The 27,351-nt window shown below is 39.3% G+C and overlaps 2 protein-coding genes across 2 annotated transcripts; both read left to right on the forward strand.

Moving 5' to 3' along the window:
• The first annotated feature begins 55 nt into the window (after positions 1-55).
• Positions 56-7,788, forward strand: ZFAND1 (zinc finger AN1-type containing 1). The gene is made up of 8 exons (XM_063391893.1): positions 56-249; positions 1,265-1,307; positions 2,542-2,581; positions 2,941-3,068; positions 3,154-3,245; positions 4,049-4,173; positions 6,994-7,149; positions 7,292-7,788. The coding sequence occupies exons 1-8, from the start codon at positions 195-197 to the stop codon at positions 7,460-7,462; spliced, it is 810 nt and encodes a 269-aa protein (XP_063247963.1). The 5' UTR covers positions 56-194; the 3' UTR covers positions 7,463-7,788.
• Positions 7,789-11,084: 3,296 nt separating this feature from the next.
• IMPA1 (inositol monophosphatase 1) lies at positions 11,085-20,830 on the forward strand. The gene is made up of 9 exons (XM_063391911.1): positions 11,085-11,231; positions 11,318-11,399; positions 12,634-12,767; positions 14,693-14,797; positions 16,052-16,097; positions 16,240-16,348; positions 17,063-17,171; positions 18,465-18,616; positions 19,046-20,830. The coding sequence occupies exons 2-9, from the start codon at positions 11,337-11,339 to the stop codon at positions 19,162-19,164; spliced, it is 837 nt and encodes a 278-aa protein (XP_063247981.1). The 5' UTR covers positions 11,085-11,231; positions 11,318-11,336; the 3' UTR covers positions 19,165-20,830.
• The last annotated feature ends 6,521 nt before the right edge of the window (positions 20,831-27,351 follow it).

A 27,351-nucleotide genomic window follows, 5' to 3' on the forward strand; every position in this document is an offset into this window, starting at 1 on the left:
TTTTTTTTCCTGGAACACCCCGAGGACCACCAGCTGCAACCCCGCAGCTCCGAGCCCTGGCGGGGCGGGCTCGGGCTCAGCCCAGCGCGGGCGGGTCTCCTCTGGCCCGCCCGCCCCGGGGCGGGTCCCGCCGGCCCCTGCGCAGCGCGGCCCCGCCCGCCCCGCCGCGCCTCCGCCTCCTGCGTGCCGCGGACATGGCGGAGCTGGAGGTGGGGCAGCACTGCGGGGTGCCCGACTGTCGCCAGCTCGGTAAGGGAGAGCGCGGCGGGGCCCGGCGGAGACGGGGATGGTGGGCCGGGGACGGTGCGGGGGTTGCGAGTGGTGTCCCCCCCAGCTTGGGGATTGCTCTGTGCTGCTGCCGCCCTACACGGTCCGGTACCGGTGCCTGTCACCTCGGCTGTGTCACTGGGTGGTTGATAGCCCCCTTGCCTCTTCCTCACACTCGGGAGGAATTGCCTTCAGTGATCTCGGAAAGTGTGACTGGAAGTGTAGCCTCTCAGAAAGACGCAGCAGAACCGCCTGCACCGAAAGCTTTCCGATGGACCACTCAGGAAATGAAGGGATAGAGATGATCGTGACCTGAGTTGCGTGGTGGTCTGTCAGCGTAAAACCCAAAGGATGGAGAAGCAGAGTAGTGGGCTGGACCTGGCATTTGCTGCCATTAATGATGTGGTAGAGTTCGGCAGACAGTGAAGTTATTTTATCTGTAAGAATTTATGTGGTAGGCAGGGGATGTGTACAGAGGCTTAGGAAGTCAAGGACAGTTTGGATGATATGATGAGAAGAAGGGGCAGGGTCATTATGACGGTCCAGTGGAGGAGAGGCTCTCCCTTCCAAAGAGCCAGCATCTCCTCCAGTTGGCAGCCCATTAAAAAAATGTAAATTGTTCACTGTCAGTAAATAGTGTTCTGAGTGATCTCGCAATAAATTCAGTTTTTAACATAGCTAGTAATTTTGATGGCTATCCATATGTTCCAGTGTCATAGCTTGATATTGAAAAAAATGAATATAAAGCCTAATTCCAACTTCTGGAATGTATATAAGTATAATTTACCTGCTCATACGTTTTTCTGTAATACTAATTAGGGGAGTTAACAAAAGCCACTTCTAGCTGAAGTGCAGATGCAGTTGCTAAGTATTCTTATAAAGATACCTACCCTGTGATGTTGGTAAGCAAAAGTTAATCATGTGAAAATTATGCTAGAAACTATTTGCAAAACAATAACCATGTTGTCTTCACTGCAAACAAATCTCTTTGTTTCAGATTTTCTTCCCTTTGTATGTGATGGCTGTTCAGGTATCTTTTGGTAAGTTCATAGAATCACAGAATATCTCCAGTTGAAAGGGGCCCCCAAGGGTCAACAAGTCCAACTCCCTGCTCCTCACAGGAATAAAACTAAAGCACACTACTAAGTGTCATTCAGACAATCCTTGAACTCCAACAAGCTTGGTGCACAACCGCTTGCTTGGGGAGCCTGTTCCAGTGCCCAACCACCGTCTCTAAGAACCTTTTCCTAATGTTCAACCTGAACTTCCTGTGACACAGCTTCTTTCCATTTCCTCATGCTGTATGCTAGTCACCAGGATTCCCTCATCCCAAGTGAAGAATCCCGCACTTGCTCCCATTAAACTTCATACAGTTGGTGACTGCCCAGCTCTAGTTTATCCAGAATCTCTCTGTGTGACTTCTCCACCCTCAAGGGAGTTCACAGCCTTTCCTGGTTTAGTGTGGTTGGCAACCATGACATGTATCCAGATCATTTATAAAAATATTAAAGAGCACTGGACCTAACATTGAGCCCTAGGGAACTCCACTGGCCACCAGATTGAGGCAATTGCATTAACTCACTCTCAGAGCCCAAATCTCATCCATCATACTACAGACTGGGCTAGCTGTGTGCTGGACCTTTTGTCCAGAAGGACACTCTGAGAAACAGTGTGGAAAACTTCGCTAAAATGCAAGACATCATATCTGATGGCTTCCCAATGTCAACTAAATGGGTGATCTTGCCACAAAAGGAGGTGGCGGATTATGTTTTCTTCTTGAAAAAATTTTGAGGTTTCTTGCAAGGTTGAAATAAGGGCCTGCACTTTGATTTATGCTTCTGATTAGCAGAGGGCAGCTGAGAGAAACTCAGAGATTGGGGGCACATTTCACTTCTGACATATCAGAAGCCTTCTAGGGATTTCTGCCATTATGGAAGATGATTGAAAATCCATTTAAAACAGATAAATCCTGGTTGCTTGAACTGTACTCTTATGCATGCTAATGTCTTCATTCTCTTGAAATGGCTTGTTTATCTTAAGGCGTAAGTTCCAAAAGCGAAATGTTTTACATTCTGAGAAAGAATATGATCTATTTATTCAAGAAGTGAAACACATAGAATAGAAGAAACTTTGGAGAAGACTCATTATCTAATTGAAGTTTTTCTATGATAAAACTTGTTAGAATACTCTTTAAACACTTAAATGTTTTCACATGCATTTTTTCTTTCCTGGAATGTTGATAACAGTGTGTTATTTTCTTTTTTCTCCACAAAGCCTTCAGCACAGGAGCCGGGATGCTCATGGGTGTCCTGAGGTAATCTAATAATATACGATAGCCTTAAATTAAAATTCCATGCAATTTAGCTGTGTGTTTTCAGACTAGATGAATGCATATGGGATATAAGTATGAATTATTTAACTGAGAATGTGAAAAGCTTAAAGAAATGAATCTACTCTTTTTCTTCCTCTCAGAAGTAAATTGACTTTGAGTAGGATGATGGTTCTTTTTCAACCTCTGAGCTAAACATTACCAGGGCAAAAGTAGGAGAGAATAGCTGGACCAGATTTGCCCATAGAATGGAGAGCTAGCACAGATCTTTGACAAAGCTGGGATGGTAAGTTATATCTGTAGTATCTGTTCATTTACACAAAATATTTTCTACTTACTCCTAGGTGAATGTAAGAAACAGTTCTATGAAACCTGATGAGCACAGATCTTACCCATGCTCATACAAGGACTGCAACAGAAAGGAGCTTTTGCCAGTGTTATGTCCTTACTGTGAAAAACATTTTTGTCTCAGGTGAGTGGAACAGAGTGTTTAAACATCAATATTCATTCACTAATATATGGAAAAGGCAGTAGAAGTTTTACTTTGTTGTTTATAGACATCGTCATCGATCAGACCATGAATGTGAGAAGCTGGACACGCCGAAACCTCGAATGGCTGCCACCCAGCAGCTTGTTCAACATATTATAGGCAAGTACAGAGGAATATATATTCTTTTTCTTACATTATTTTCAGAACACTATTTGAGCTTCTGACCTCCTTTGAGGGGCCAGGTTTGACCAAATAAGAACAAAGGATGGGAGTTCCTTGGTTCAACAGCCCTAAACTTACATGTTAGCATTTAATACTGTTCATTTAAACTGAGCCAAAACAACAATACAAGAGGAATCTCTAAAGAACAAATAGGGTGCAGGTTTCTTTCAGAATTATTGTCTTCTTGTCATTCTACAGGTACTGTAATACAATGAATTGTACCTAGCCATTATTATTTACGTATTAATTCAAGTGCAAATAACACAGTTGTGTTGGATGTGCATATCAATCTGCTGGGATCACACCTGCACAGTCAAGATGGCCAGAAAAGTCTGATTCTACCATGTAATGTTTTGCAGGTTTTAAACAAGCTTTAGGATGGGAAAGAGAATAAACAGCACTGCCCAGCTGGAGGGTGGGGTTATGTGTAGAAAGGAGGAGCTGAAATTGTTGCCAAATGCTGTGATGGCCGTAGGCTAGAAACTTAAGAATTTGTATCTATTTGGCTTTTGCAGCCTGTGTTTACATGGTGATAATGTTCATCTGTCTTTCAATGTAAAGGAATTGTGCTATAACTAAAAATTCTGATACATAACTTTGGGAGAATATGAACAAACATGAAAAGGGATGGGATCCATGGCAATACAATGAGACCCAACAGACTAAGTGGGTCTGTGTCATACAATATGCTCAGGAAACTGTCAGAATGATCACACTAACAGGAATAATATTCTTCTCAGATTCAAAAAAAAGTGACGAAGTGAAAAGCAAAAAACGTAAAGGAGCAAAAAACAGTGAGACAGCAGCAAAAGTGGCATTAATGAAACTGAAAATGCATGCATGTGGGGACAAGTCCTTACCTCAGGTCAGTGATGTTTGTTTTCAATAACTGAATTCTCATAGGAACTGGAAAGTTTTCTAAATTGCTTGATCTTCATCAAGTTCCCTCAGCTTGGTTTTGGATTTAATTTTTCAAGACCACAATCCCGTAAATGTGTATTTCAGCCTAGTACCAAAAAGCAATCTTACTAGTCTTATGTCTGTTTTAAGATGTCTGTGTGGGGTTTGGAGCAGTGGAGTCAAATTCTATTATTTTATAGCAGAAATGTATTTGCTGCCACATGGCTGTCACATAGCATTGCAGGGACAAACGGGGTCTTTTGGGGATTCTTGGCAGAAAGATGACAGCACTAAGTTGTATTAAAGCTTATTATTTTAGCAGAATTTGATGATCAATAGAGCATAGAATTTTATTATTAGACTAGAACAGGATTTCTAGAATTGCTGTAGCACAATTTTGTAAGAAGTGCAGCACAGAATTTTATAGCACACTTAGCTTGTGGTTCCTTATCACCTGGACTCTTTGCAGGTAGTGTCAAATCTTAATACTTGGCTAGCAATATCAGTATTTCAGATCATCTAGCCCTGAAACATGTAATTGCTTGGTTTTCCCACCCAGACTGAATTCATATGTTGGGGCATTGCAGTGAACAATGTTGTCTTACCATAAGAATGTGCCTTAAAATTTTGAGTTTGCTAATTTTGAGAGTGTAGAGGGATGAGTATGCCAATTTAGATTGGTACAAGATGTTTCAGGTGCAGATTCAGCTATTCACCCAGAATCGGCATCTGAAGATTGAGGGTGTTGTATATACAACACCATTTGTATGTGTAAAAAACCTATTTGAGAAATGATTTTCATAAACTGAATGACAAGATTATCATCCCATTCCTGAAACAGGGAGGAAGGAGGTACAGATAACGGTCAGTACAATACAGTGGGTGTTGTGATCATATTTTTACAGCTGAGGTTTCTATGAAGGTAAAATGATGATTCCTTGGGGATACTCCAGGTTTGTTCAGGCCAAAAAATCTGTCCCAAGTTTCATTCATTTCCTGAAAGGGTAAGAAATTTCTCATTCTTGGGAATTACCCAAACCTCAGTGAAGGTAAACGGAATCTCCATTTAGAAACAGTTTTTCATGTGCCCTTTACTTTGGGAGTAATAAAGGGACAGACAGGTATTTTTAACTTCGTAAGGGTAGTTAATAAGAACATTGTCACCCTGAAAAAAGAGAAGGGCTGACATTAGGGGGTTTATTAGACATTTTACTGGTTTGAGAGCAAGAAAATGCGCTTCTTGCACTGGGCATCTGGTGAGTGTCTACTGGTTATTTTAAACATAAAACAGCTTTAAGCAGGGCTTTACCCCATTTTCCCATAAGGAAAGTTTGCCCTAGAGCACATTTTAGTGGACCATTCCACTTCTTGACTGCACCATTACTTTGAGGACAGGTGGAACACCCAGTGAGCTCCATGATCGTCCTACCATTCCTGGATTTTTTTTTCTTTTTAATGAATGCCATTGTCAGACTGCACAGCAGAGGGCATAGGAGTGTCAGCAAACTGTTGATTAGATCCTGCCAGAGTGGTAAGACCACCGGCTTTACCACAAGCCAAGCTTTCCCAAACCCTTCCTTATTTTATCTCCAGTAAGGGTTTCCACCACTCCTTGGGTGTTCAAGGGTAATTTGCCAAGTGGACCAGAGGGGTTATTTCCTGCCCACAATCCATTTGATCCCCAGAAAGGGTGACCTCCTGTGTGAGGCCCTGGCATTGTTTCTTCATTGTTTTAATAGCCCAGTTGGTGTTTCTCTGAATGCAATTCACAGAATATCCATACTGAATGTATTTAGGTTTCCTGGTTGCATTTGCTGGTTTGGGGGGATGCAGGGAGATAAAAGAGTTCCAGTTTTACCTTAACAACTGAGTAAGAAACCACTGCTCCATTTACTCCAGTTACTAATACTTTCTGATGTTTTGAGGGACAGCTCCAGGACATGATTCTCTTTTCTTCTGTGTGGAGAACACTCAAATTTCCATGAAAAAGCACAGATTGAAATTCAGAGTCATTTTTATGAACACGGTTGTGGTAGATCCATATGTTCTTAGGGAATGCATAAATAAATCCTTTAAAAAGAAGGCTCCTGTCTTGTTTGATAGTTTCTGGCTTTGACTCAGCAAGGATGATCCTAAACAATAAATATGGAGCAGTCATGCTTGCTATATTTTACTCCAATCCCATTCAGAATCTCTGTCTCATAGATTACTCTTGACATTTTTTAAACAAATCTTCCAGTCTAGTAGAGTGTTTAGTACATAAAGGAGGATACAGTACAGGATAAAGGATTAGCTGGTCATGATCTCAATGCTGGTTTGTGAAGCAGGCATTTCTAGTACAGTGAGCTGCTCTAACTGCTTTTGCATTCCAATTTGAGACACTATACTGCTGCCAAAACCAAATTCTGCTTATTCAATCTCACCTTTTTCTCATGAGGACAGATACCTTTTCACGTCTGTCTGTATATAACAGTGTGCTGTGGGACTGGTGGGAAAAGATGTTCTCTCTACCTTTAAAAACTTACTGTCCATCCTATATATGCCTGCAGCTGTAGAGGATTGGATTTGATGATCTTGGTCTTTTATATTTTGCAGCAAAATTGTCCTGATGGACTAAAACAAATTTCAGTTGGTAATTTTGGGGCTGAAGTTTTAAGTTTTGTTTACTGAAAAACTTTAAAAAGTTTTTTAAGTTTTACTTTAAAAAGACATACTAGATGTATATGACTGGAATGATGTGTTTCTTCTGTGGATAATTTCTGTTTTATTGTTCATGTTTTTCTAGACAGAAAGAATTTACTTTCAAGTATTTTTACCGAAAGGGAGCAAAGAGAAAAGCAAACCCATGTTCTTTTGCAGTAAGTGGAGTATTGGCAAAGTAGTAGATTTTGCAGCTTCCTTAGCAAGCCTTAAAAATGACAACAACAAATCAACATCCCAGGTAAGTCAGCAATAACAAACATTTTCCAGGTTGTTGCATTTTGGTTTTAGTTTTCCTTTTGCCTTTGTGCCTCACACACCCCACTTTTTTCATCTTGGATAGGCAACTCTTTGTTTTAATTTGTGTGCTATTTGTCTTACAGAAACTGAGATTATGCCATCCTGCCTCTGGAGAAGCCTTGCCATTTGAGCACACACTGGAAACATGGCTAGCTGATAAAGACTGTCCACTGTACAATGGAGGGAATATAATCCTGGAGTATCTTCATAATGATGTTCTATTTATAGAAGATACAGAATCCTACTTTAGTTAGTCAATAAATTTTCACAAACAAAAATATCCAATCTTTCTTGTAAGTGTGGTATTAAAGCAAGTCCAGTTTTCTTTTTAAAATCATGGTATGCCAGAATTTGTCTTCCATTGTAAAGACACAATTCCCATCAATTTCTCAGTTGCCTTATCAACAGAACTGTGTCCTGAAAGGGAAATGATAGTAACTAATATTACAGATATTCACATTCTAGAATAAATTCTTTCTCTATTGAGCTGTATAATAACAACAACATTTTCTTAGATTTGGTATTTATTTTTGTGTAAGTGATGGGGACAGTATGTCTTAATAAATAATGAAAATGTAAACTTTCAGTATGACAGTCTTCTGAAGGAAAGCAACATACTACACTATTGCAGCATCTTTTCTACATCTACACAAACAGATTTGATTGCATTTGGAAACCAGCACTGTCCATACACCAGGCCCACATTTTTTCCTTATAGTTTAATGACAATTAGAAGGAAAGCTTTATGAAGCAAAACTAAATTCACTTAGATGTCTTCCCGCTGTAAATCTCACTGTGTGATTAGGTGGGGGATAAAAGATCTCAGTAAGCCTGTCACTAATGTTGCAGTCCTCTTTGCTGTAGTTTTTACATGACTTAGATATGAATAAATTACTGTACTGGATGTGGTGTGGATGTCACACAAAGGAAGGTGGTTTTGGTTTCCGTGAAGGAAAGGGTTTTCAGTGCCTGCATATTTTGGAAATCTTTTTCTCCTGGCAGCTGAAAGTACAGGAGCATTTTTCTGCTTTCCCCTGCCTGTCTCTCCAGTTGTTATATTGCTTTCCAGTACAAGAGGAACAGTTCCCTTTTCTCTTGTTATTTATTTTCTTCCCTTTTATCTACAATTGTCTATTCATCTTTCTTTTCATCTTAAGCTGCTGTGGTACAGAATATGCAGTAAGAGCCCAACCAGCATTGTGGAACCAATGAGCTGGGAAGAGCAATAAAAGATCTTTTCCCCCGCATGGCTGCTACAAAAGCAAGTGCTTTCTGTGCAACAGGGTCATTTCCTTTTTTTTTAGCAGAAAATCTGCTAAATCTTCAATACTCTTCTACTCACACCCTTCCTCCTGCCCCTGATTTTTCTGCCTTAGCATTTGCTGGCAAAATAATTGAAATAACACTTTTTTTTGGATAAAGAGAAGATAGAGTTGGGATGCAGGAAGTAAATCTTTGGGGAGACCTCAAAGGTTTTATCAGGGTGGTTGCTTTCATCAATCGCCAGTAATAGCTAAGGGCTATCAGCCTGTAAATGCCAGTATAAACATGGCAAGTCACAGTTGATAAAACTCGAAAAAGTTTTCACTATCATCTTATTCCAGGAATGTGTCTAGGATTGTACACAGATGCTCATTCCAGGTAGTTTTCAGAAACCGAGAAGCAAAACCAAATTAGTCTGACAGATACATAATTGAGAAGAGGTGAAAACTCCACCCTAACCAATGGTATTAGGAACAAAAGCAGAAACTTTTCCACACCTTTAGGATTTTGCCTAGGCTAGAATTGCTCTCATTTTACCTGTTTAGATTCCAAGATATTTTTACATTTTATTTGTTTAACTTACTATTTTAGCACATTTTCATACAGAAAGTTCAACAGTTGCATTTGAAAAAAAAAAATACTTTGGAGAATTCAATACACATTTGAAACCACTGTTAATTTTACAGGCCTGTGCCTAGAAGGTGTTGAACTGTTTCACTTCAAAGTTAATAAATAAAACTTCTAGTAGTTGCAAAAAAATGTATGTAAAGTTATGCAAGCAAGAAGAGGAATTTTTCGAAATAAATACTTCCTGATTTTAAAATAAACAGCACTTTCAGCCAAACTACAAAAATAGGTGAATATCAAGCATTTTAGTTGTTCTAGCTGTAATTTTAGAGAATGCATAAGGTCAAGGATTTACAAACATTTTGCAAGATGCTGTGGTAGCAGCCCCTGGCCTTGTTCCAGTTCAAAAATTGCTGCAAGGTTCCCTGGCATGTGTTAGTAATGTATGCAGCAGTTTGGAAAGTGTTGTATTAACACCAAGAGTTCAATTGTGCATGGATATATGACCTGTTAGATTGGCTGGGCACTGCTGTAGTAAACAAGAAATAATATATCACACTAAGAAAGCAGGCAGTAATCTCTCATGCTTTTATTTTCCCAATTTTCTGTTTGTGTCTGTTTGGAAATGTATGCATGCTGGAGTGTGATCAGTCTGGTTTGCAGACTTTTTATCACTAGGTCAACCTCTCTTCATCCAGTTTATCAGGTGACACATAAAAATACATCTTAGAGCTTAGTTTTCCTCCTAGTAGCCTCGTACATAAAATACAAAATTTCATTTCAGCTGGAATAGACATTGTGGTTTGGATTAGAAAAATTCTTGTTAGGAGAGAACTTCAGGCATTCCTGTTTTACTTCTGCTGATTTTAAGGTGAATGCAGAATTTGAAATCTGCTATAAAACTCTTGCTGTAATGTTAAGTATACATTGTTGATGTCAAAAAATCCATTTTTCATAACACTCGTGCAGTCCTATATAGGTTGTACTGAGGCATGTTCAGCTGCTTGCCTCAAACCGAATCTGAGCCAAAGTGCCTCTTTCAATGGTCTGTGTGCTTTTGGTATAACCTTGTAAGAAGAACAATTTGCAAAATGATCAATAAAAACCACAACTTATCATCTCTGTAGTTCTTTAATGACTGTGAATACTTTAAAATCAAGCTTATTCCTGTTTATGAGATAGGAAGAAGGAAATGTGGAATAGCACAGTGACCTGCCCCACACCACAGTGAGATTCAGTGAGAGTGGAAACTTTTTCAGTGGAAAGGACAAAACAAACCCCCTTTGGCCTAGCTGTGCCTAGGGTGGGCAATGGGGTAACACTGCTTCTTTTGGTGTGGTAGACATCTTATGATTATTGTAAGCATAAAGCAAATTGCAGCCTTTGTCCTGTTTAGCCAGATCACCATTTTATATAGGACAGTCAGTTACATCACTTGGAATTTGTGAGGACAAAACAAGCCCTCAGGGTTTTGCCTTGACTTGATGACAGAAAATAGGCTCAAAAGACCACAGGAAAAAAAAAATGAAACTGGTATCAGTCAGGCTTGGAATTTTTTTTTCCTCTGTATGATATTAATATTGAAGATGCATCAGCTGCACTGCAAATTGCTTTCAAAAATCGTTGAACTCTGTGAACTCGCCCTCCTTGAGGGTTCTGAGGCACTCACACAGGTTTCCCACAGATGATGTGGTTGCCCCACCCCTGGCCGGGAACAAGGCCGGGCTGGATGGGGCTCTGAACAACCTGGTCAACTGGAAAGTGCCCCTGGCCACGGCAGAGGGGTTCCTTATGATCTTTAAAACCCCTTCCAACCCAAACCATCCTTTCAGTTCTATGATAAACTTCAACCGCGTGCTCCACGGGAGAGCATTTACGGTATGTCCGCCCTGCCACGTCCAATTATTAACCAGAAGTCGACATCAAAGTCTAATTTCAACACTTCCCCCGTAAATTTTGACAGCGCCGGCGCCGCGGCGGCCGAGCCCCCTCACACGCAGGCGCGGTCAGCACCGAGCGGCGGCGGCGGAGGGGGCGGGCCCGCGGCCTCGCGCGCCGCGCCTGCGCCTGGGCGGCAGCGGCGGCGGTGAGCGCAGCGCGCGCCGCAGCCGCCATTTCGGGCGCCGTGAGGGCGCTGCGCGGGGCGGGGCGTGCGCTCAGCCCGATTCCTCATTTGGACAGTACTTGAACCAGGTGAAGCCAAAACCTGCGCGTTCGTAAAAAAAGAAAAAAGAAAACAAGCCATAATAATTTTTGGCATTAATCTCTCCTTTTGATAGGCTCTTTATCTCGGGAAAGATGGCAGATCCCTGGCAAGAATGTATGGATTATGCAGTTGGTTTAGCAAGGAAAGCTGGGGAGGTATGTATAAGCTTTTTATAGATAATAACGTGATTTATTGAGTCTAATATGTATATAGCTTTTGAAGGAGGTGGATGTTGAAAACACTTTTGTAGAGTGTTTTGTCAAAAACTAAATGGGCAGAACAGTTTGTGATGTTCAAGGGTAAGATTAGAGTGGGTTTTATGTTTGCAACTTGGTTAACTTAAGAGAACAACTTTATGCTTTTCCTTGGCCTGGAATCCGATTAAAGACTAAGGAGTAACTTTTATTCCTTGAGTTTGATTTAAAAAATGAATTTCAGAATTGTGTTAAACAAAGAGCATTCTGATTTTCGCCCTTAAGCTCCTCCTGTCTGCCTTACTATTTTACCACCTGAAAGCTGGTGACAGTCTTTCTTGTGAGCACCTCAATCAGCTTTCTCCAGTGCCTTGTTGATGGCACACAACACCGCATTGTGTTCTCTCCATCCTTGGAAGTGTCCGAGGCCAGGCTGGATGGAGCTCCAGGTCTGGTCTGGTGGCAGGTGTCCCTGCTCATGGCAGGGACATGCTGCTGTAAGTAAGAGCCATCCCTTACAGTGTTTTGCCATTTGAAATCTAAGATGGCTTAGAACAAAAAAAAAGTTTGTACATCTTGGCAAAGCTGTACAACACAAGTGGCTACCAAATGTTTTGGTGCTTAGTAGTTCTGCTTAGCACATTTGAAGGTGGCCAGACAGGATGGCACATGTTCGATTTCTGTGCCCTGGAGCTACAGAATTTGTGGAACATTGTCTCTGCAACGACCTCATTAAAGTCTTCCCGCAGAAAATCTTTCTGAGTTACAGTAAAATAGTTCTGTGGGCCGTGAGTCATGGATTCTTGCTTAAGCTGATACTGATAGTTTTAAGATCATAAATGCAGGGTCTGGTTAAAAATAGCTGACTTGAGCTCAGTTTAGGTGTTTTAGTCAACTCTGGTATTTTAGTTTGTAAATCTAAAACTAGTCACTACATTATGGACCCAAGTTTCATCTACGTGGAGATCTTCCTTTTGTACTTAGGTTTAAAGCCAGGTAAAACTTTGTATTGAGTAGGGACTAGAGATGCAAGTCTCAGCTCCTGCAGTTAAATCCAGGTTATGTCACTGCTTATGTTTTGTGTGTGCAGTATAGAAAATGGCTGTAAAAATTATGCTTAAGTTTTTGGAAAACTAATATTTTCCATATTTTTAACAGTGAAACATTTTTTTTCTATTTATTTTTGTTTTAACAGATAATCCGTGGAGCACTCAAAGAAGAGATATCTGTTATGACTAAAAGTTCACCTGTAGATCTAGTGACAGAAACTGATCAAAAAGTAGAAAACTTCCTTATTTCTTTGATAAAAGAGAAGTACCCTTCTCACAGGTATGGCTTGTTGCCAGTATGCTTTTGACAGAAGAAAGTTTATGATTTTGCTTGGTGAAGTTTTATTACAAGGTTGGAAAGTTGTAGCGTTCTCCTTTACCTTCATTAAGTATTTTACAGTAGTAGTGGGTTGAAGTTTTGCCCAGCGCTGTAGCAACAAAATGAGATGTCCTGAGGACTACTGACACGAGATAAAACTTAGGCCAAAAGTCACTTCCAGTTGAGTCAACTGTAAGAAACTTCTTGGTTATTGTGTTGGAAAATCAAAGGTGGTCCCAGGAGACCTGGAACCCAAATTTCTTCTCTGCTTTTGAAACTAGTGTGCCTTTGCTGTATGGGTTGGATGGGTCCTGTGGAACTGAGTGTGTCTTTTGCAAATCTCATACAGTTTTACAACATGAAATATCCTTAAAAGAAGACAGGATCTTCTTTTTCTGCAAAACAGAAAGACTGTCCTACAAAATACTGGTTTTCTTAATTGCTCTTCACCTTTTTTCTCTTCTCCCACCTCTCTCTATACCCCCGTCTCTCCCCACCCTTGAAAAATACATTCTTGAAGGGTAATCTGTATGTATTTTGCTTACCTGGGTCTGTCTTTAGCATTTTGACATAATGGCTCAAGTTTAATGCAGTTTCCTTAAAGTCCGTTTGCTATTTTTTCTTTTGTTTTCATGGAGATTTTGTTCTTGTGGCTGTATATGTGAAATGTAAGAAATCTGTGTAGAACTGGCACAACTGAGGTGGTGCAAAAGTTCAGTAACCAAATTAGTATAAGCATCAGACTTGTGCAATAACCTTGAAATAACAGTTTCTGTGACATTAATAAGCGTTTTAGAATATTTTAGCTTCCTTTTATTTTAAGTAACCAATGTCGCATTAGACATGATGCTGAACTTCTCTTCTAGTGAATTACTCATCCACCTATATTCAGATACATTTTTCTGAAGGTCTCCTGCTTTTTGGAAACATACTGTTTCTTTCTGATTAGTCATCCTCACTTCTGTAGTTAATCATAAAACTTCCAATCAATATTAAAGGGACCTCATTAGTTTCCTCTCAGCAGTTATTTTACATGTGTTTGGAGGAGAGCATGTGTTTGCTGCAAGCTTTTCATAGGCTGAGTAATGTGTGATAAATTGTGACAGCCTGCAAAAGGCCTCAAAGAGAATTCCACCCACTTGGACTCATTCTAATAATTTTGCAGTCTAACACACTTTCATGAGCAGCAAAACTTGTGAAATTTGGGGTGCTGTGGCACTATGCATTCTGTGTGCCTGGGGTTTAGTACTGTGGCTGAGCATTCACTCATCTTCAGGAACTCTGGTTTGAATTCCATCCCTTTATCATGTTACCATTTTGTTATGCTTGTAAAACTAAAAAGTTTGAGATTAACAACTTTGTCATATCTGGATTGAAATCAGTCTTCAAATTTAACAGTTGCTGCAGTGCTGTAACCAGGTGTGTAAGACCACAAAGGCTTTGTTCACTGAAAACACAAGCTGCAAAATAATGTTGTGTAGCACAAATAAGCTGAAAGGTGGAAATAGCTGCACGTATTTTGAACAAAATTTGATTATGCTGTTACTGCAGAAAAATGACAAAAACATCAATGCTCTGAATTCTAGATTCTGGTATTATTCTAGTATACTCTGAATGCTAAATTCTGATGTTATTTCTATGTTGAAACATAAAATTCTTTTCCCCACATGTTGCGTTATCCTTGACATCATAAATGCTCATGCAAACTTGGTCAGACATGGCTGGTGGTTTCCAGATAAATACTGTATTTCTCAGCTTTTTGTGTGTGATCACTGGTGGTACTCAAAGCTTCATCTCATTGAATTTCACAAATTCAATGTCAAGGACAATGTTGTAATTCAGACATTTTAAACAATTTCTGTCTTTTAATTGTGTTTCTACTGTAGCTTTATCGGAGAAGAGTCTGTTGCAGCTGGAGAGGGCAGCATTCTGACAGATAACCCCACATGGATTATCGACCCTATTGATGGAACTACCAACTTTGTACACAGGTCCACCTTTCATTTTTTTCATGTTAGCAAACTCTAGTGATTACCCTTTTGCTTTCTCCAGTTCCATGAAAGGAAGGTTGTTTTTAATTTTTAAACTGCTTTAAAAGACACAGTATGAACTTGTGAATAGTTACAAATTGCTACTTATTGAGAGCCATTGGGCAGTTTTTGCAAGCATTTTAATATTCCTGTGAGTATTGTAACAGTCTTGCCCTGTTACCTTCATCAATTGTTCCCATACGAGGCCTGTATTGTATAGCAGGGGTCAGCAGCCTTTAGCGTGGATTCCAAAGACAGATGAGCAGATTTCAACAGGAACAGGATTCAGAATAAGAAGTTGCAGCATCTTCAGAAGGGGAATAACAGCTTAAGGTGCTGATTTCTAAGAAATTTCAAATCCATTGAGATCTAGGAGCTCCAGCTATGAAAGAAAGCAGGATATCGCCAGTAGTTATCAGTGGTATTTCACACTGAGATGTGAAGGGGACTTACAGAGTAACATTGACAGTTGGTTCCTTATGTCTTTTAAATGGGATAGAATTTGGCCCCAGTGAACTTTTCTGAGTGTGCTTGATTGCAGACTGCTGCTATGTGCACAATAGCTTTCAAACACTTTCTGAATCCTGCTAAAAAACATGTTCAGAAAGTTATGAGAAACCCATTCTGCTGAATCTACAGGCTTAAACCTTGGTATTTTTTACAGAAAGAATTAAAACAAATGTCTGGGAGTTGAAAAAAAAGGTAAAAATAATTAATTGATCCATTGTTTTCAAAGTTAGACTGAGATACGATCCACCATGTCTTACATAGTCCCACTGTCTTCACTCTTCCTGCATTGTTCAATATCTGTCTTTGTCATGGCTTTGGTGGACAAAGGGGAGGTGGTGAGAGAGGTAACTTGGTTCTTTTTTTGAGACCATTTTGGCTACCTTGTTCCTTTGAGAAGCGTTAGCAGCATAGAGGCTTCTTTGCATACTTCGGCTGAAAGAAACAGTCCCTAGGCTAGGAACAGCTGTGAGAGGAATGGCAGCCCCTAGTGGGTAGAAAAGTTTGTGTTTCAAATGGTAATCAGTGTTGTTTGCTCTATTTTCAGCTTAACTGTGCAAATTTCAGAAAACTATGTTCTGTATAATCCAAGTATGTTTTTGAAATATACGTTACATTTAACTGAACGCTGTCTTTATTAAGACTAAGCATGATAATCAAAGAAATTTTGTATCTTACTACAAATTAGTGAAATGTTTTGTTTTGTAGGTTTCCATTTGTGGCAGTTTCAATTGGCTTTGTTGTAAACAAAAAGGTATACTTTTTATTACTTAATATCTAATCAAATCCAAATAATTGCTTGCTTGTAGTTACAACTAAGTTCTGTAATTTCCTATTTCACAGTAAATAGGAAGAAAGAGAAAAACCCCTCAAGGTATTTTTCCTTTCTGTTGCAGATAGAGTTTGGAATTGTGTATAGTTGTGTAGAAGACAAGATGTATACTGCCAGAAAAGGAAAAGGTGCATTTTGCAATGGTCAGAAACTTCAAGTGTCGGGCCAAGAAGGTAAGCTGAACTGAGCAGCTTCTTTCTGGGAGTTACCAGATTGCAAGTGAGACAGGAGAAATTTGGGGCCTGGATATATTGGTATTTCTTAGCGCATAGTTTTGTTTTGCAAGACTTTCTTTGGCCATGGGTTCTTTAGTTTTGAGAAACACCTTTTAGGTTCTCTTTGATGCATATGATGTGATCTGTGCAAAATCAGGACTCTGCAATTGTCGATTTTATTTCCTATGTATTGTGGTTTTGTTAGTTTGTTTCTTTGCTTTTAATTCCCTGTATGTCTGCAATCTATTTGAGATTGTTCTTTAGAGTGAAACAAATCTGCCATACAATTGAGCTTCTCCCAGGTGTGACCTATTGGTTTATGTCAGCACCATCTTCTATGCTTACAGCCCTACATCAAGTAAAATCTGTATTTCAAATGAGATCTTCAAGTATCTCAAGACTGTTTTAATTTTTATAGCAATAGAATTTTATTTAGTACTTGCATGGATTAATGTATATGCACAGTTGGAGCAGATCCTCCTTCTTTTATTGTTTTTTTTTCCTGCCATTTTCCAAATAATAACAGATTTTTATATGTTTGATATATATAATATTTTATTAAGGTACCTCACTTTTATTCAATCTTGTAAGAAGGCAATGAAGTAACCTCTGCTAGTTACTGTGACTGTTTAAGTTGTGCTGTTGGAAGAGTGAGGTTTGTTTCTTTTCCAGACATCACAAAATCCCTTTTGGTAACAGAATTGGGGTCAAACCGTGATCCAGAGGCTATAAAGATAATTCTTTCTAATATGGAAAGACTTCTCAGTATTCCTATTCATGGGTAAGATACTTCCTATTTTTATATATATTTATATATACTGACAGTAGTTAGTATTGTAAATATGATAATTTTTATACTATAATTGTATTTGCTAGTCAATAAAAATTAAATACAAGTTTGTGGTTTTTTTCTGCTAGATAAAACTGGATGAACAGAAGCTATACTATACTTCTTAGTTTTCTTTCCCTGTAGTAATGAAAACTGTTTTATATATATATATATAAGACAAAAGTAGATCTCCCTTTCCTCTTTCAAAACCATACGATTTTAATTTGTCTGAATAGTTTAAATTGTCCATAAACTGTTCTTATTTTGGTTGCGTTCCCTGCTTCTCCTCCACATAAGCCAAAGTCTGCATTTCTACAAACCATGGAAACACAAACTTTGTGTAAAGTTGGTTTCAGTAGAGTTTTTTTGTTACTTAACCATATTCATGTTTCTGATCTAACAAATTTTATGCTGAGATTCTCAGGATTCTTGTTTTGACACTTAACATGTAGATTTTTTCTACTTCCAAAAAAGTCTTCTGATGTTGTTAAAGAATATATGCTAAGGTGTAACTAGGAAATACATTTTAGATATATTGTGAATTCAACTTAGGCATTTTATTTGTAAACAATAGTTTGAGACTGAAGTTGATTTAAATTGTTTCTTGCAATAGTTTAGCTGCTATCAGTTACAATTTAATGTACGTTTTACTGTTAATTGAAATAAATACAAGTCACACTTACTTGCTAAGCACATTGACATTTCCAGAAGAAACTGGAATTTGTGACATGAGGGTTTGGTGAAGTTATCCTGACCAAATTTATGCTGTGTAATTTACTTTTGGTGATTACTGTTAGGGGATTTGGGAAGTCAGGGATGTTTACTAAGCATCACCAGAGAAACTGAAAAAAAAAAGGCATTTTTAGTACTGAGAAGTGTGCACTCTCCTTGAATTCTTGTATTCAAAGGGCAGAATAGACTGTTGACTGTTTCAGGGGAAATTATCTTCCATAATATGTTTTAGTTTAAGAAATCATTTAAGATGTGTTTAAACAAAAATCAATTAACAGAATTTGTAAATATAATTTCTAGAAATTAGCTGTATTTTGAAAACTCTTCAAGCTACTTAAGCAACAGTTCATTCCCATGTTTTTACATTTCACTGCAGCATTTCATCATGCTTGCTCTTGGAAGTTCAGTTCACTTCCATCATGACATTTCTGTGTTCTCTGTTCAGTCTTCCCAGGCTCTATAACTTTTTTGCAGGCTCTTCTCAGTTAAAACAGCCTCTTGTGTCTCCTTTAGGATCAGAGCTGTTGGCACAGCAGCTGTGAACATGTGCCTTGTGGCAACGGGGGGAGCTGATGCCTATTACGAAATGGGGATTCACTGCTGGGATATGGCAGGAGCTGGAATCATTATTACTGAAGCTGGTGGAGTACTGCTGGATGTAACAGGTAAAAACACGGGCCTGCATAATATTTTTTTGTCCTTTTAAATGGCTAATAGGGAGCAAAGTGTAGCTGAAATGAGAAGTCAAGAAGTTCTTCTCGGTCCTCTTTCCGAGCTACCAGTACTAAACAGTTCCCCACCCATTAATAGGTGAAGAACAGGTTAATTGTATGTTTTTAAGCAACAAGACAACCTTTACTCCCTTGGCCGGACTGCTGGAAAACATACATGTATGTTTACAAAGTAAACATACATTGAAGAGAATTTAAATGCAGCTCATATGAGAAACCTGTTGTGTTAAATGCATTTTTGTCCAGAGGAAAAATTTGGTCCTAAATAATAGTGTATAATTTACACTCAGTTTTTTCAGTGCTTATTTTCATATCAGCTTTTAGTTTGCTTCATTTATAAACTTTGTTTGCTTTGTTTTCTAGGTGGACCATTTGATTTGATGTCTCGAAGAATAATTGCAGCAAGCAGTCGAGCTATCGCAGAGAGAATAGCCAAAGCACTCCAAGTAATTCCTCTGAGAAGGGATGATGCCACCAACTGAACACCAAAGCTGCACCTGAAATGTCCTTATCTAATGTTGTCTCATGTTCCCACGTGGTGGCTGTTCTGCACCTCGAATAGGTGGTAGTCTTTCAGTACTGGTGTGGCTGCTAAGTAGAGCTTTGAGATTGAACAACATTCTAAGTAACCTTTAACTGTTGAGTATTTTATTTAACATCACAATTAGATAGAAATCTAGAAAAATAAGCAAATATATGCAACTAGTGTTTTCAAGTTTTATACTACACTGGAACAGATAGCGAGTGACTCTTTGATGTATAGATAAACCAAGATCTCTAGTTCTGCGAGTAACAAAATAAAAGCTACTTTCCTAACATCACATCATCACATCTGATCCTGAACCCAGAAAGATGACAGCATTACTGTTTATCCAGTCTTTTCTATCTAGTCTCCAGTGTATCCATTTTCTTACCTCATTGCAGTTTTTGTAGAAGTGGTTCACACATTTCCAAACTTGTTGGCTGCTTGTAATTTTGGCTTTTGTAATTTAAAGCCTTTATTATTTATCTATCATTGGTTTTGTAGTCATCATTTTACCTTTCCAGTGGCAGATGGACACAGTCTCTTCTTTAGCCTTGTATGTGGCCAGTACACTTGCAAGTCCATTACAGTTTCAAAAGTAATAGTTATTGTGCCAGAAAATACGTGCATCTTCCAGAATTAAGTTCTGAGCACACCTATCACCAAATGTACTTACTTGAAATTAAGATGCAGTATGATTTGCATTTTGTTCATTTTGATTTGGTTTTGTCATGGATGAGTGTGTTTTAAAGTCTAAGGAATCATTAAATCCAAGAGAGTTTTCAGTACTTCAGCTGGCAAAAGAATAGCCCATAGTCCATTTTTTAAACATAATTTTCTAATTATTCATAAGCAACAAAAACAATGACCAACCACAACCAGGTTTCCACTGTGTTTTACAGAATGTGCACAGGGGGAGATACATACCTGAACCTAAGGAGTTTATAAATTAAGAAATATTAGTGGTTTAATTCTAGGTGTCAGTTGTTGTAAGTTTTGAAAATTATACTGGTTCTCTGCACTTTTATATTCAAGATTGTTAAAAGCATCAGTGCACTGTTCAGATAATTAATGCACTTTAAAAAAAAAAAGATCGGTTTTTAGACTTTTTGTGTTGGAAAGAAAGTTGTCTCATTGGTTGTTTAATTAAGACTCAGCAGAGCTTTGGAAAACCTGAGTTTTTATACTGCTATCCCACTGTTTTTACTTTGGAAAATGGTATATTGAAGTTTCAACAGCTTGCATATTATAAATGTCAGGTTTTTATATCAGTTGATTTTTGCAGGTTTTTCAGAAACACTTAATTTTAGGATGTATCTAGTGCCAGATGATTCATGTTAACAAGGTCAGCCTCCTATTTAAAGGTCTTCCCAAAAAGCTAGACTTACAATTACTTTACTTTCCAAATTCCTGCTGACAAGAATGTAAACCTTTTGAGCATTTCACTGTAAATTTATTGCTGAAACAATGTGCGTGGGGTCCTGGTTATTTTTGAGATGTCCTCTGTACCATTTATGTAGCTTTTGAATAACAAAATCTGCATAACTTTATTTGTGAAATGGAGGTATGTCTAAAAAGTGCTTAAGGTGAGAGAACGTGTTAGAAATAAAAACACTTCAGCAGCAGTGGCTTTAGCTGTGCTTCCTTTCTTAGCATTCATCAGGTCCAGTGCTGTGACCCATGAAGCCGGATCTGTGGGTTTCAAACTCTCTGAGTTGAACACTTTTTCTTCTTGGCCTCTGCTGTGCACAGATCATAAACGGTTGTGCCTTTAGATGTAGAATTATGTGTGCACCTGCAATTGGGTTTTGGAGTGAATATTTCAACTTGTTCCCATGAGATCGTGGTTCATTGATCGTCTCCAACCTCAGACTCAGTCTTTATGGATTGTCTTGCCAGTCATTTGTGTTGGAGGTCTGTCAGCTGGTTGAAGCATGTAGCTTTCATTGTTAACTTTCCTAATAACTTTACCTGAGGGAAAAAAAAATATTTTCTTTTCTTGGCCATCTTCACGCTATTTGTGTTGGAAACTAGTCATTTTGCTAAGCATTATCTTCTCAGATACCTCTTCAATATGTGCCCACTTCTTTTGTCATGTGAAAGGACACTGAAATGTAATTACTAAGTTTAAAGACATTTTGTTTCTGCTCTAGCCTGCAATTTTGAGAAGTTTTTGTAATAAAATAGAGAAGTCAAGATTGCTAAGTATTCAAAATGCTTTTGAGAGTTTATATAGGAGGTAGTCACTGAATGTTCAAAACTAAGAAATGTGGTTTTGTTGCTTTGAAAGATGGAGTGGTAGAATTAATCCTCTTAGATTTTTTTTTAATAATTTAAGATAAAATTATAGATTTATAAGACAGCTTTTGCTGGGCAATAAGACAAATGGAAAGGAAGGGTAGTTACCACAGATTGAACAGAGAAATTGTCAAATTAAGGTCATGAATATTCCTGAGGAAGGTTCAAGTATACAGGAAACCCTTGCATAGCTTTTCAGTGAATAACGCAGGACTTCAGCTGGCAAATTCAACTGAGGTTTGAACCTCAGCTCTGAGTGAAAAACACTCAGAATTTACAGGTCCAAGAAGACTGAGTGGACAGACAGCAGCTGGAGCAGGTGGAAAAAAAAATACTACTGGAAATTAAAGGACTGTATGAGCAAATTTAACTAGTCCTTTTGCCTTTACTTGGAGAATTTAAATGGTAAAGATTGTCACTACAGTTACTACAGAGCCTACTGCTCGTCTTAATGTAGGTCTTCAGAGTAGGGGACTGATTTTTAGGCCAACACTAAAACAAGTAGTAGTACAAAATAGGTGATAGTGACCTCTAGCACTGCCGTGTATGCAGGAGGGGAGGGAGCATTCATGCACTGTCCTGGCAATCACCCATTGCTGGCCCTCTCCATTTATTGATTTGCTGATAATTTGTGATTGTTTCCTATGGCAGCTTTGCTCTAGCTGCAAAGCAGAGTATTCCAGTAGATGCAATCCTGCAGAGCTTTTCCCTCCATGAAATACTGCTATAGTCACAAAAGGCTTCAGGCTCTTGCCCAGCCCTCTTAAACAGCCCTGCAGAAAATCCCTGCTCTGCCCCCTCTCCCCTTAGGCAATGTGGACTATCCCTTATAATATTTGTGACCAAAAGCTGTGGTTTAATTTTGCTTACTCTAACATCCGTAGGAACTAGGCATTCTGGCTAGATACAAAATGTCATCCTGTGGCCTTGGTAATGAAGCATTTTACATAAGGAACATCTCTTTCTTTTCCTGAGGTTTTTCCCACCCTCTCAAAGCCAGGTGCTGATTCAATTCTATTCATGACCTGTGAGGGAGGTAATTCCTTCCTGTTGCTTAAGCGCTGGCAGGTAACTCCCAGCAGTGCATTGGTTTTGCATCTCCAGCAGCTGGCATGGCTGCCTTTCTTTGCACAAACTGCAAGCATCACAAGGATCACACCTCAAGACTGTCAGCCAGATCAACTGGACGGCAAAATCCATTCTGGATTGCTGAATGCCCAGCACCAAGAGAACAGTGAATGCTGTCTGTCACATCACTCTCCAGTTTGTGTGATCTTCACACAAAGATCTGCAGCTTCTTAAATATCAGCAGGAGCTTCTGAAATATCCTCTGTGCTCACTATCTGCTGTCTGCCTGCTAAAACAACAGGCCAAGGAAAATCTGACACACTTCAAAGCCTTGTGCAGCATTTGGAACAAACAAATTGGAGGACTACACTCAGCCGAGAGCACATCATGGCACTGCATGAAAGAGCTACTAACTCCCGCCTGTTAGAGGAGGGGAATGGATTAAAGAATGGAATGCTCCCTCCCAAAGCAAAGCAGAACTAAATTTCTTGCACAATTCAAGCCATTAAGATGCTAGAAATAATGGTGAGTGTACATCCTGTTCTAGAAGCTTATAGCCTCTCTTGATGACTGGGACATTGCCTGCATACAGTGTGTCATACTTGGTTTGCACAATCCCAGTGATGATTTCTACACGGACTCTCTCTCTGTACAAAAGTTGCTTTTGTTGGGAATTGGGCCTTCTGTACTCCCATTAAAGTGGAAGGAAAAGAGGAAGAAAAAACAGCAGCAATGGCTGTACCACAGCAATAGGAAAGCCAATCTCCGTTTTTCATGCAGCGGCAGATTCAGGTGTACATTGTGTTATGTCTCTCCTTAGCTCAGCAGAGACTAAAGTGTGAAACACTTTATTTAGAAGCGGTTGTACTGCAAACACGTGAGAAGTCATTTCGTAGGAGCTCTTCCTCAGCTCGCTGGGTTCCATCTCCCTCTGCTGCTGTCCCGGGAGGGCTGGGTCGGTGCTGTGTTATCCTGCCGGCGGGCGCAGGCGGGGCGGGCCCGGGAAGATGCACGAACCCGCGGAGAGCCGCGCCCTCCCCGCTCCCCGCACAACACTAGATGGCAGCCGGAGCCAGGGAAACACCAGGAGGCCCAGGGCTCCTTTGCCTTAGAGAGCATTCCCGCGCCTCCCTTCCACCCTCCTGCTCCCCGTAGCCACTGCTGGATACAATAATTGAGAGCTATTCAGAAGAATTATCAGAATTTAGGTCTGGTTTTTTGTGACTTGAGAAGGAGTGTGAGACAGTACTTGTGCTAGCAGAATTAATGTTCCCTCCTTTTCAGTGTATGTTGAAGACTGTGGTATCAATCACAAAAGATCACAAATCTGAACTCTAAAATAAGATAAAAAACCATACAACTCATTAGGTTATTCTGCATTTCAGTCTCTAGTAATTTCCCTTGTAATTTTTGCTGTCATAAATTAGGACATGGCTTTTTAAAACCTTTCTTTAAGCCTACCAGATAATCTTCTGGGCTTGTGTGTATTAATCTGTACACAGATACAGCCCTGCAACAACAAACCCAGACACAAAATAAGCAGGTCTTTATGATATACAACTGTCTTATTTTTCAAACAGAACATTAACTCAATATTTTTGCCCCCAAATGTGTTGTGGTATTGTAAAGGAACTGTAGTGTCTGCATTATCCATGTACAATAGTGTATTCAGACCATATTTTTCAGGATCTGCTCAAGCATGGACAGGTAACACATCTGCTTATTTCAAGGTTTTATGGGTCTCTGTCCAGCGTCCTGTAAAACATTTATTTGTATTTATGACCTTGCCTACGAGGGCAGTGGCCTAGAGGTTAAGTGCCAATGCACTACTGACAAAAGGTTCACTTTATATCTCAGTGTGGCTGTTGAGAGGTGCTGCCTCCCAGGAAAAGACTCTTCTCAGGAAAAGACTTTTCTGCCCTCCCTGTAACACATCTGGAGATGCCCTGCCAGGGCACACCACAGAACATGCCCAGCATAAGGATGCTCCCAAGCACATCTCCACAGGCTGTTGGGCAGGCCCCAAGGTACTCTGCTTCCTAAAAGCAAGTAGTGAAAGGAGACATGTCCTGTACTGTCTGCAATGCCCTTTAATACATCTCAGGGTGAATTTAAATAAGTTACTCTAGGGGGGATCAGCATGGTATATCTCTTTTCTACTACGACTTCTCTATAGTGTTGCAAGACTGCTATGCTGTCCTTCCTTCCTCAGTTGAAAATTTCCCTTTGGACAAGAGAAAAGCTCCTAATGCTGCTTCTGGCACTGGGGTTCTTGGCCAAGGACAAATAGCTGTGGGAAGAGGGTCCCAGCTGAGATGTGTTAACTTGGGGATTGCTGTGGTGTGGGGTCCTGGGGAAGGAAGGAGAGGGACTTGGCCAGAATAGGCTAACAGCAGCAGGGGCAGGAGGTCCTAGGTTGGTACCACCTATATTAGTACCTGCAGGGAATGTTTCTAGTTTTAGAAATTTCATTCTTTTCCAGTTCTCATGACAAACAGGTATGATGACATCTATAGATGCTATATAGACATCTATAGAGGTATATGACATCTATAGAGCTATATAGAAAACCTCTGTAGGGATTTTCAACTTTCTATAGATTCTCCAGAATTAAAACAAGTAAATTGAGGTGTAAAAGTTCATCAAGATGACTTTATTTATTATTAATGGCATAAAACTCCACTTTACTGGATGTTTGCATTGGCCTATTGTAGGCAATCACCTCACTACTGAAAGGTAAAAATAATAAAAACACCCTTTATTTCTGCTTCATTATACTTGAAATTGTGGCTACAGTTCTCAACAGTCCTCCAGCAAAACACATTTGAAAGAGAGTAATGGTTAATGTTATTAGAAATTCCTGTTTCAATATTTATTTAGTTGCAATTAGCAATGTAATAGCTGTGTAAAAGTAAATTGTACCCCACTTCATCTGTGCACCTTGTTCAGCTCACTGTGTTGAAATGGAATTCATAATGACAAACTGTCATAGCGGAGGGAAGTAAAAAGCTTTGCTTCTGTAGGCACTTAGATGTTAATAGCATTTTCCACTGAAAGGAAGTGCAAACCTGTACATAATGATTCCCATCAACAGTCATTTGTGTGGCTGAACTGAAAAACACTGCTATTCAGTCAGATGAATCAATTAGTGGAGAAAATATGTTTTCCACAGTACACACTCCAGTTCAGTTAACTTCTTTTATTTAAATATCATGAAAAATTAATAACTAGTAGTTATTAGCCAAAAGTTATTAGTCAGATTTCCTTCTGCCAACTGTTAAGCCTAATACCTGAGGTTTTAGGAAACGCCACCTCAACTCTATTTTCATTTAGCTCCTTCAGTTCAGCAGACTCTTACTAGTGTTTATTTATTCTTCCTAAAGTTTTTATTGTAATCTTCAGTGCATCTCAACTATAGTCAAGGGGATTATGTCTCCTGGTTAATCCAGAATAGAGAGTTGATTGTCTAGGTTTGGTTTGGTTTTTTTAATTGAAAAGAAAAAATTATGGACAAAATATTAAAAGGATAAGAAAAGCAGATAAAGAAATCACAACCCCCTTCTCTCTCTCAGGTAAACATGTTCTTCACTGGAGTTCTTTAGGACAGGATAGCCTCCTTCTTCCCTTTTAGAATGACACAGCTTCAAGAAGTGAAAGAAAAAAAAATACCACAAAAGTGATTTACTTGATTTACTTAAAATGAATACTAAATGCAGTTACTTCCAGCTCCACACATGGCTCTGGTCCAGAAAGGTCTGTACTTACACAGAACTCTGTGGATCTGATGTAATCCATAGTAAAGCTTTTAGATTGAGCTTTCTGGAAAACAGATATTTGCATCTCTGAAAAATAATTTTATTTTAGCAGAACATCTAGGAAAAAAAGTAGTCAGTTTTTCACAAATATATAAAGCTATTTAATTGGCTTAACTTTCACAAGAAAAGGCACCATCTGCGTAGAAGCTGAAAGAGCAGATAAGGAAGCAGGAAAAACTCAGTTACAGTTTAACCTATAAAGAAATTAATGGTTTTCTAGAAGTGGCATCATTTACAATAAAACCCCCAAATCAAATTACAGCTATTGAGATAACCTAGGCAGCAAATCAAATAAGACAGATTTTTTTCTGCTCTGTTCGTCTTTACCTGAGCATGCTCATTAAAAATTTGTTTAATTTGAAGGCCTTTTTCTCCCCCCTTGCTTTATATCTTCCGACATGTGCATGATGACACACGGAGGCAGTGTCTCAGACATGTGACTCTTCCATTACAGTCTGTGAAAATTTATAGCTAGCATTTCCAAACGCAGTGCAGGAACTGTAAATGCACTCCCACCCTGCCTGTTGCAATGCCTTCTATCAATGACTTCAGAGACAGCATGAACCTAGTGAACTCAGCAACACCATTGACAGGATGTTTTAGTTTTGAAAAGGGCATGTAAGGGGGGTGTGGGGGGGCTGTCTTATGGTGGCAGAGATCTTGCAAGCTAATGACAGAGAGGACAATTTGCAATAGCTTTCCGCTAGAAGGAATATATTTGCGTAAACAGAAGATTCATGCAACAGAATTTGCTTGGTTTGGTTCAATTTTAGCTCTTAGCTCACCAGCTTTTTAAAGCAAACACATTCACAGCAGGTACGTAGGTGGGCCTGAGGATACATACAGCAGGTACTTTGTCACATTAAACTAGACTGTAGTTGATGCAATTTGAACTAATTAGGTGACTGAAAGCAGGGAAGGAAACCTAGATGGGCAAGGTAGCTCTATATGTAACTCTGCTGATT

Source organism: Prinia subflava, chromosome 1 (genome assembly GCF_021018805.1).
Source record: "Prinia subflava isolate CZ2003 ecotype Zambia chromosome 1, Cam_Psub_1.2, whole genome shotgun sequence".
Classification (NCBI taxonomy): Eukaryota; Metazoa; Chordata; class Aves; order Passeriformes; family Cisticolidae; genus Prinia; species Prinia subflava.

Coding starts and splice junctions, on each gene's coding strand:
- ZFAND1 (XM_063391893.1), top strand. CDS start 195: ATGGCGGAGCTGGAGGTGGGGCAGCACTGCGGGGTGCCCGACTGTCGC. Junction 4,174..6,993: donor GGGACAAGTCCTTACCTCAG/GTCAGTGATGTT, acceptor ATGTTTTTCTAG/ACAGAAAGAATTTACTTTCA. Junction 7,150..7,291: donor ACAACAAATCAACATCCCAG/GTAAGTCAGCAA, acceptor TTTGTCTTACAG/AAACTGAGATTATGCCATCC.
- IMPA1 (XM_063391911.1), top strand. CDS start 11,337: ATGGCAGATCCCTGGCAAGAATGTATGGATTATGCAGTTGGTTTAGCA. Junction 11,400..12,633: donor TAGCAAGGAAAGCTGGGGAG/GTATGTATAAGC, acceptor TTGTTTTAACAG/ATAATCCGTGGAGCACTCAA. Junction 16,098..16,239: donor GCTTTGTTGTAAACAAAAAG/GTATACTTTTTA, acceptor TTTCTGTTGCAG/ATAGAGTTTGGAATTGTGTA.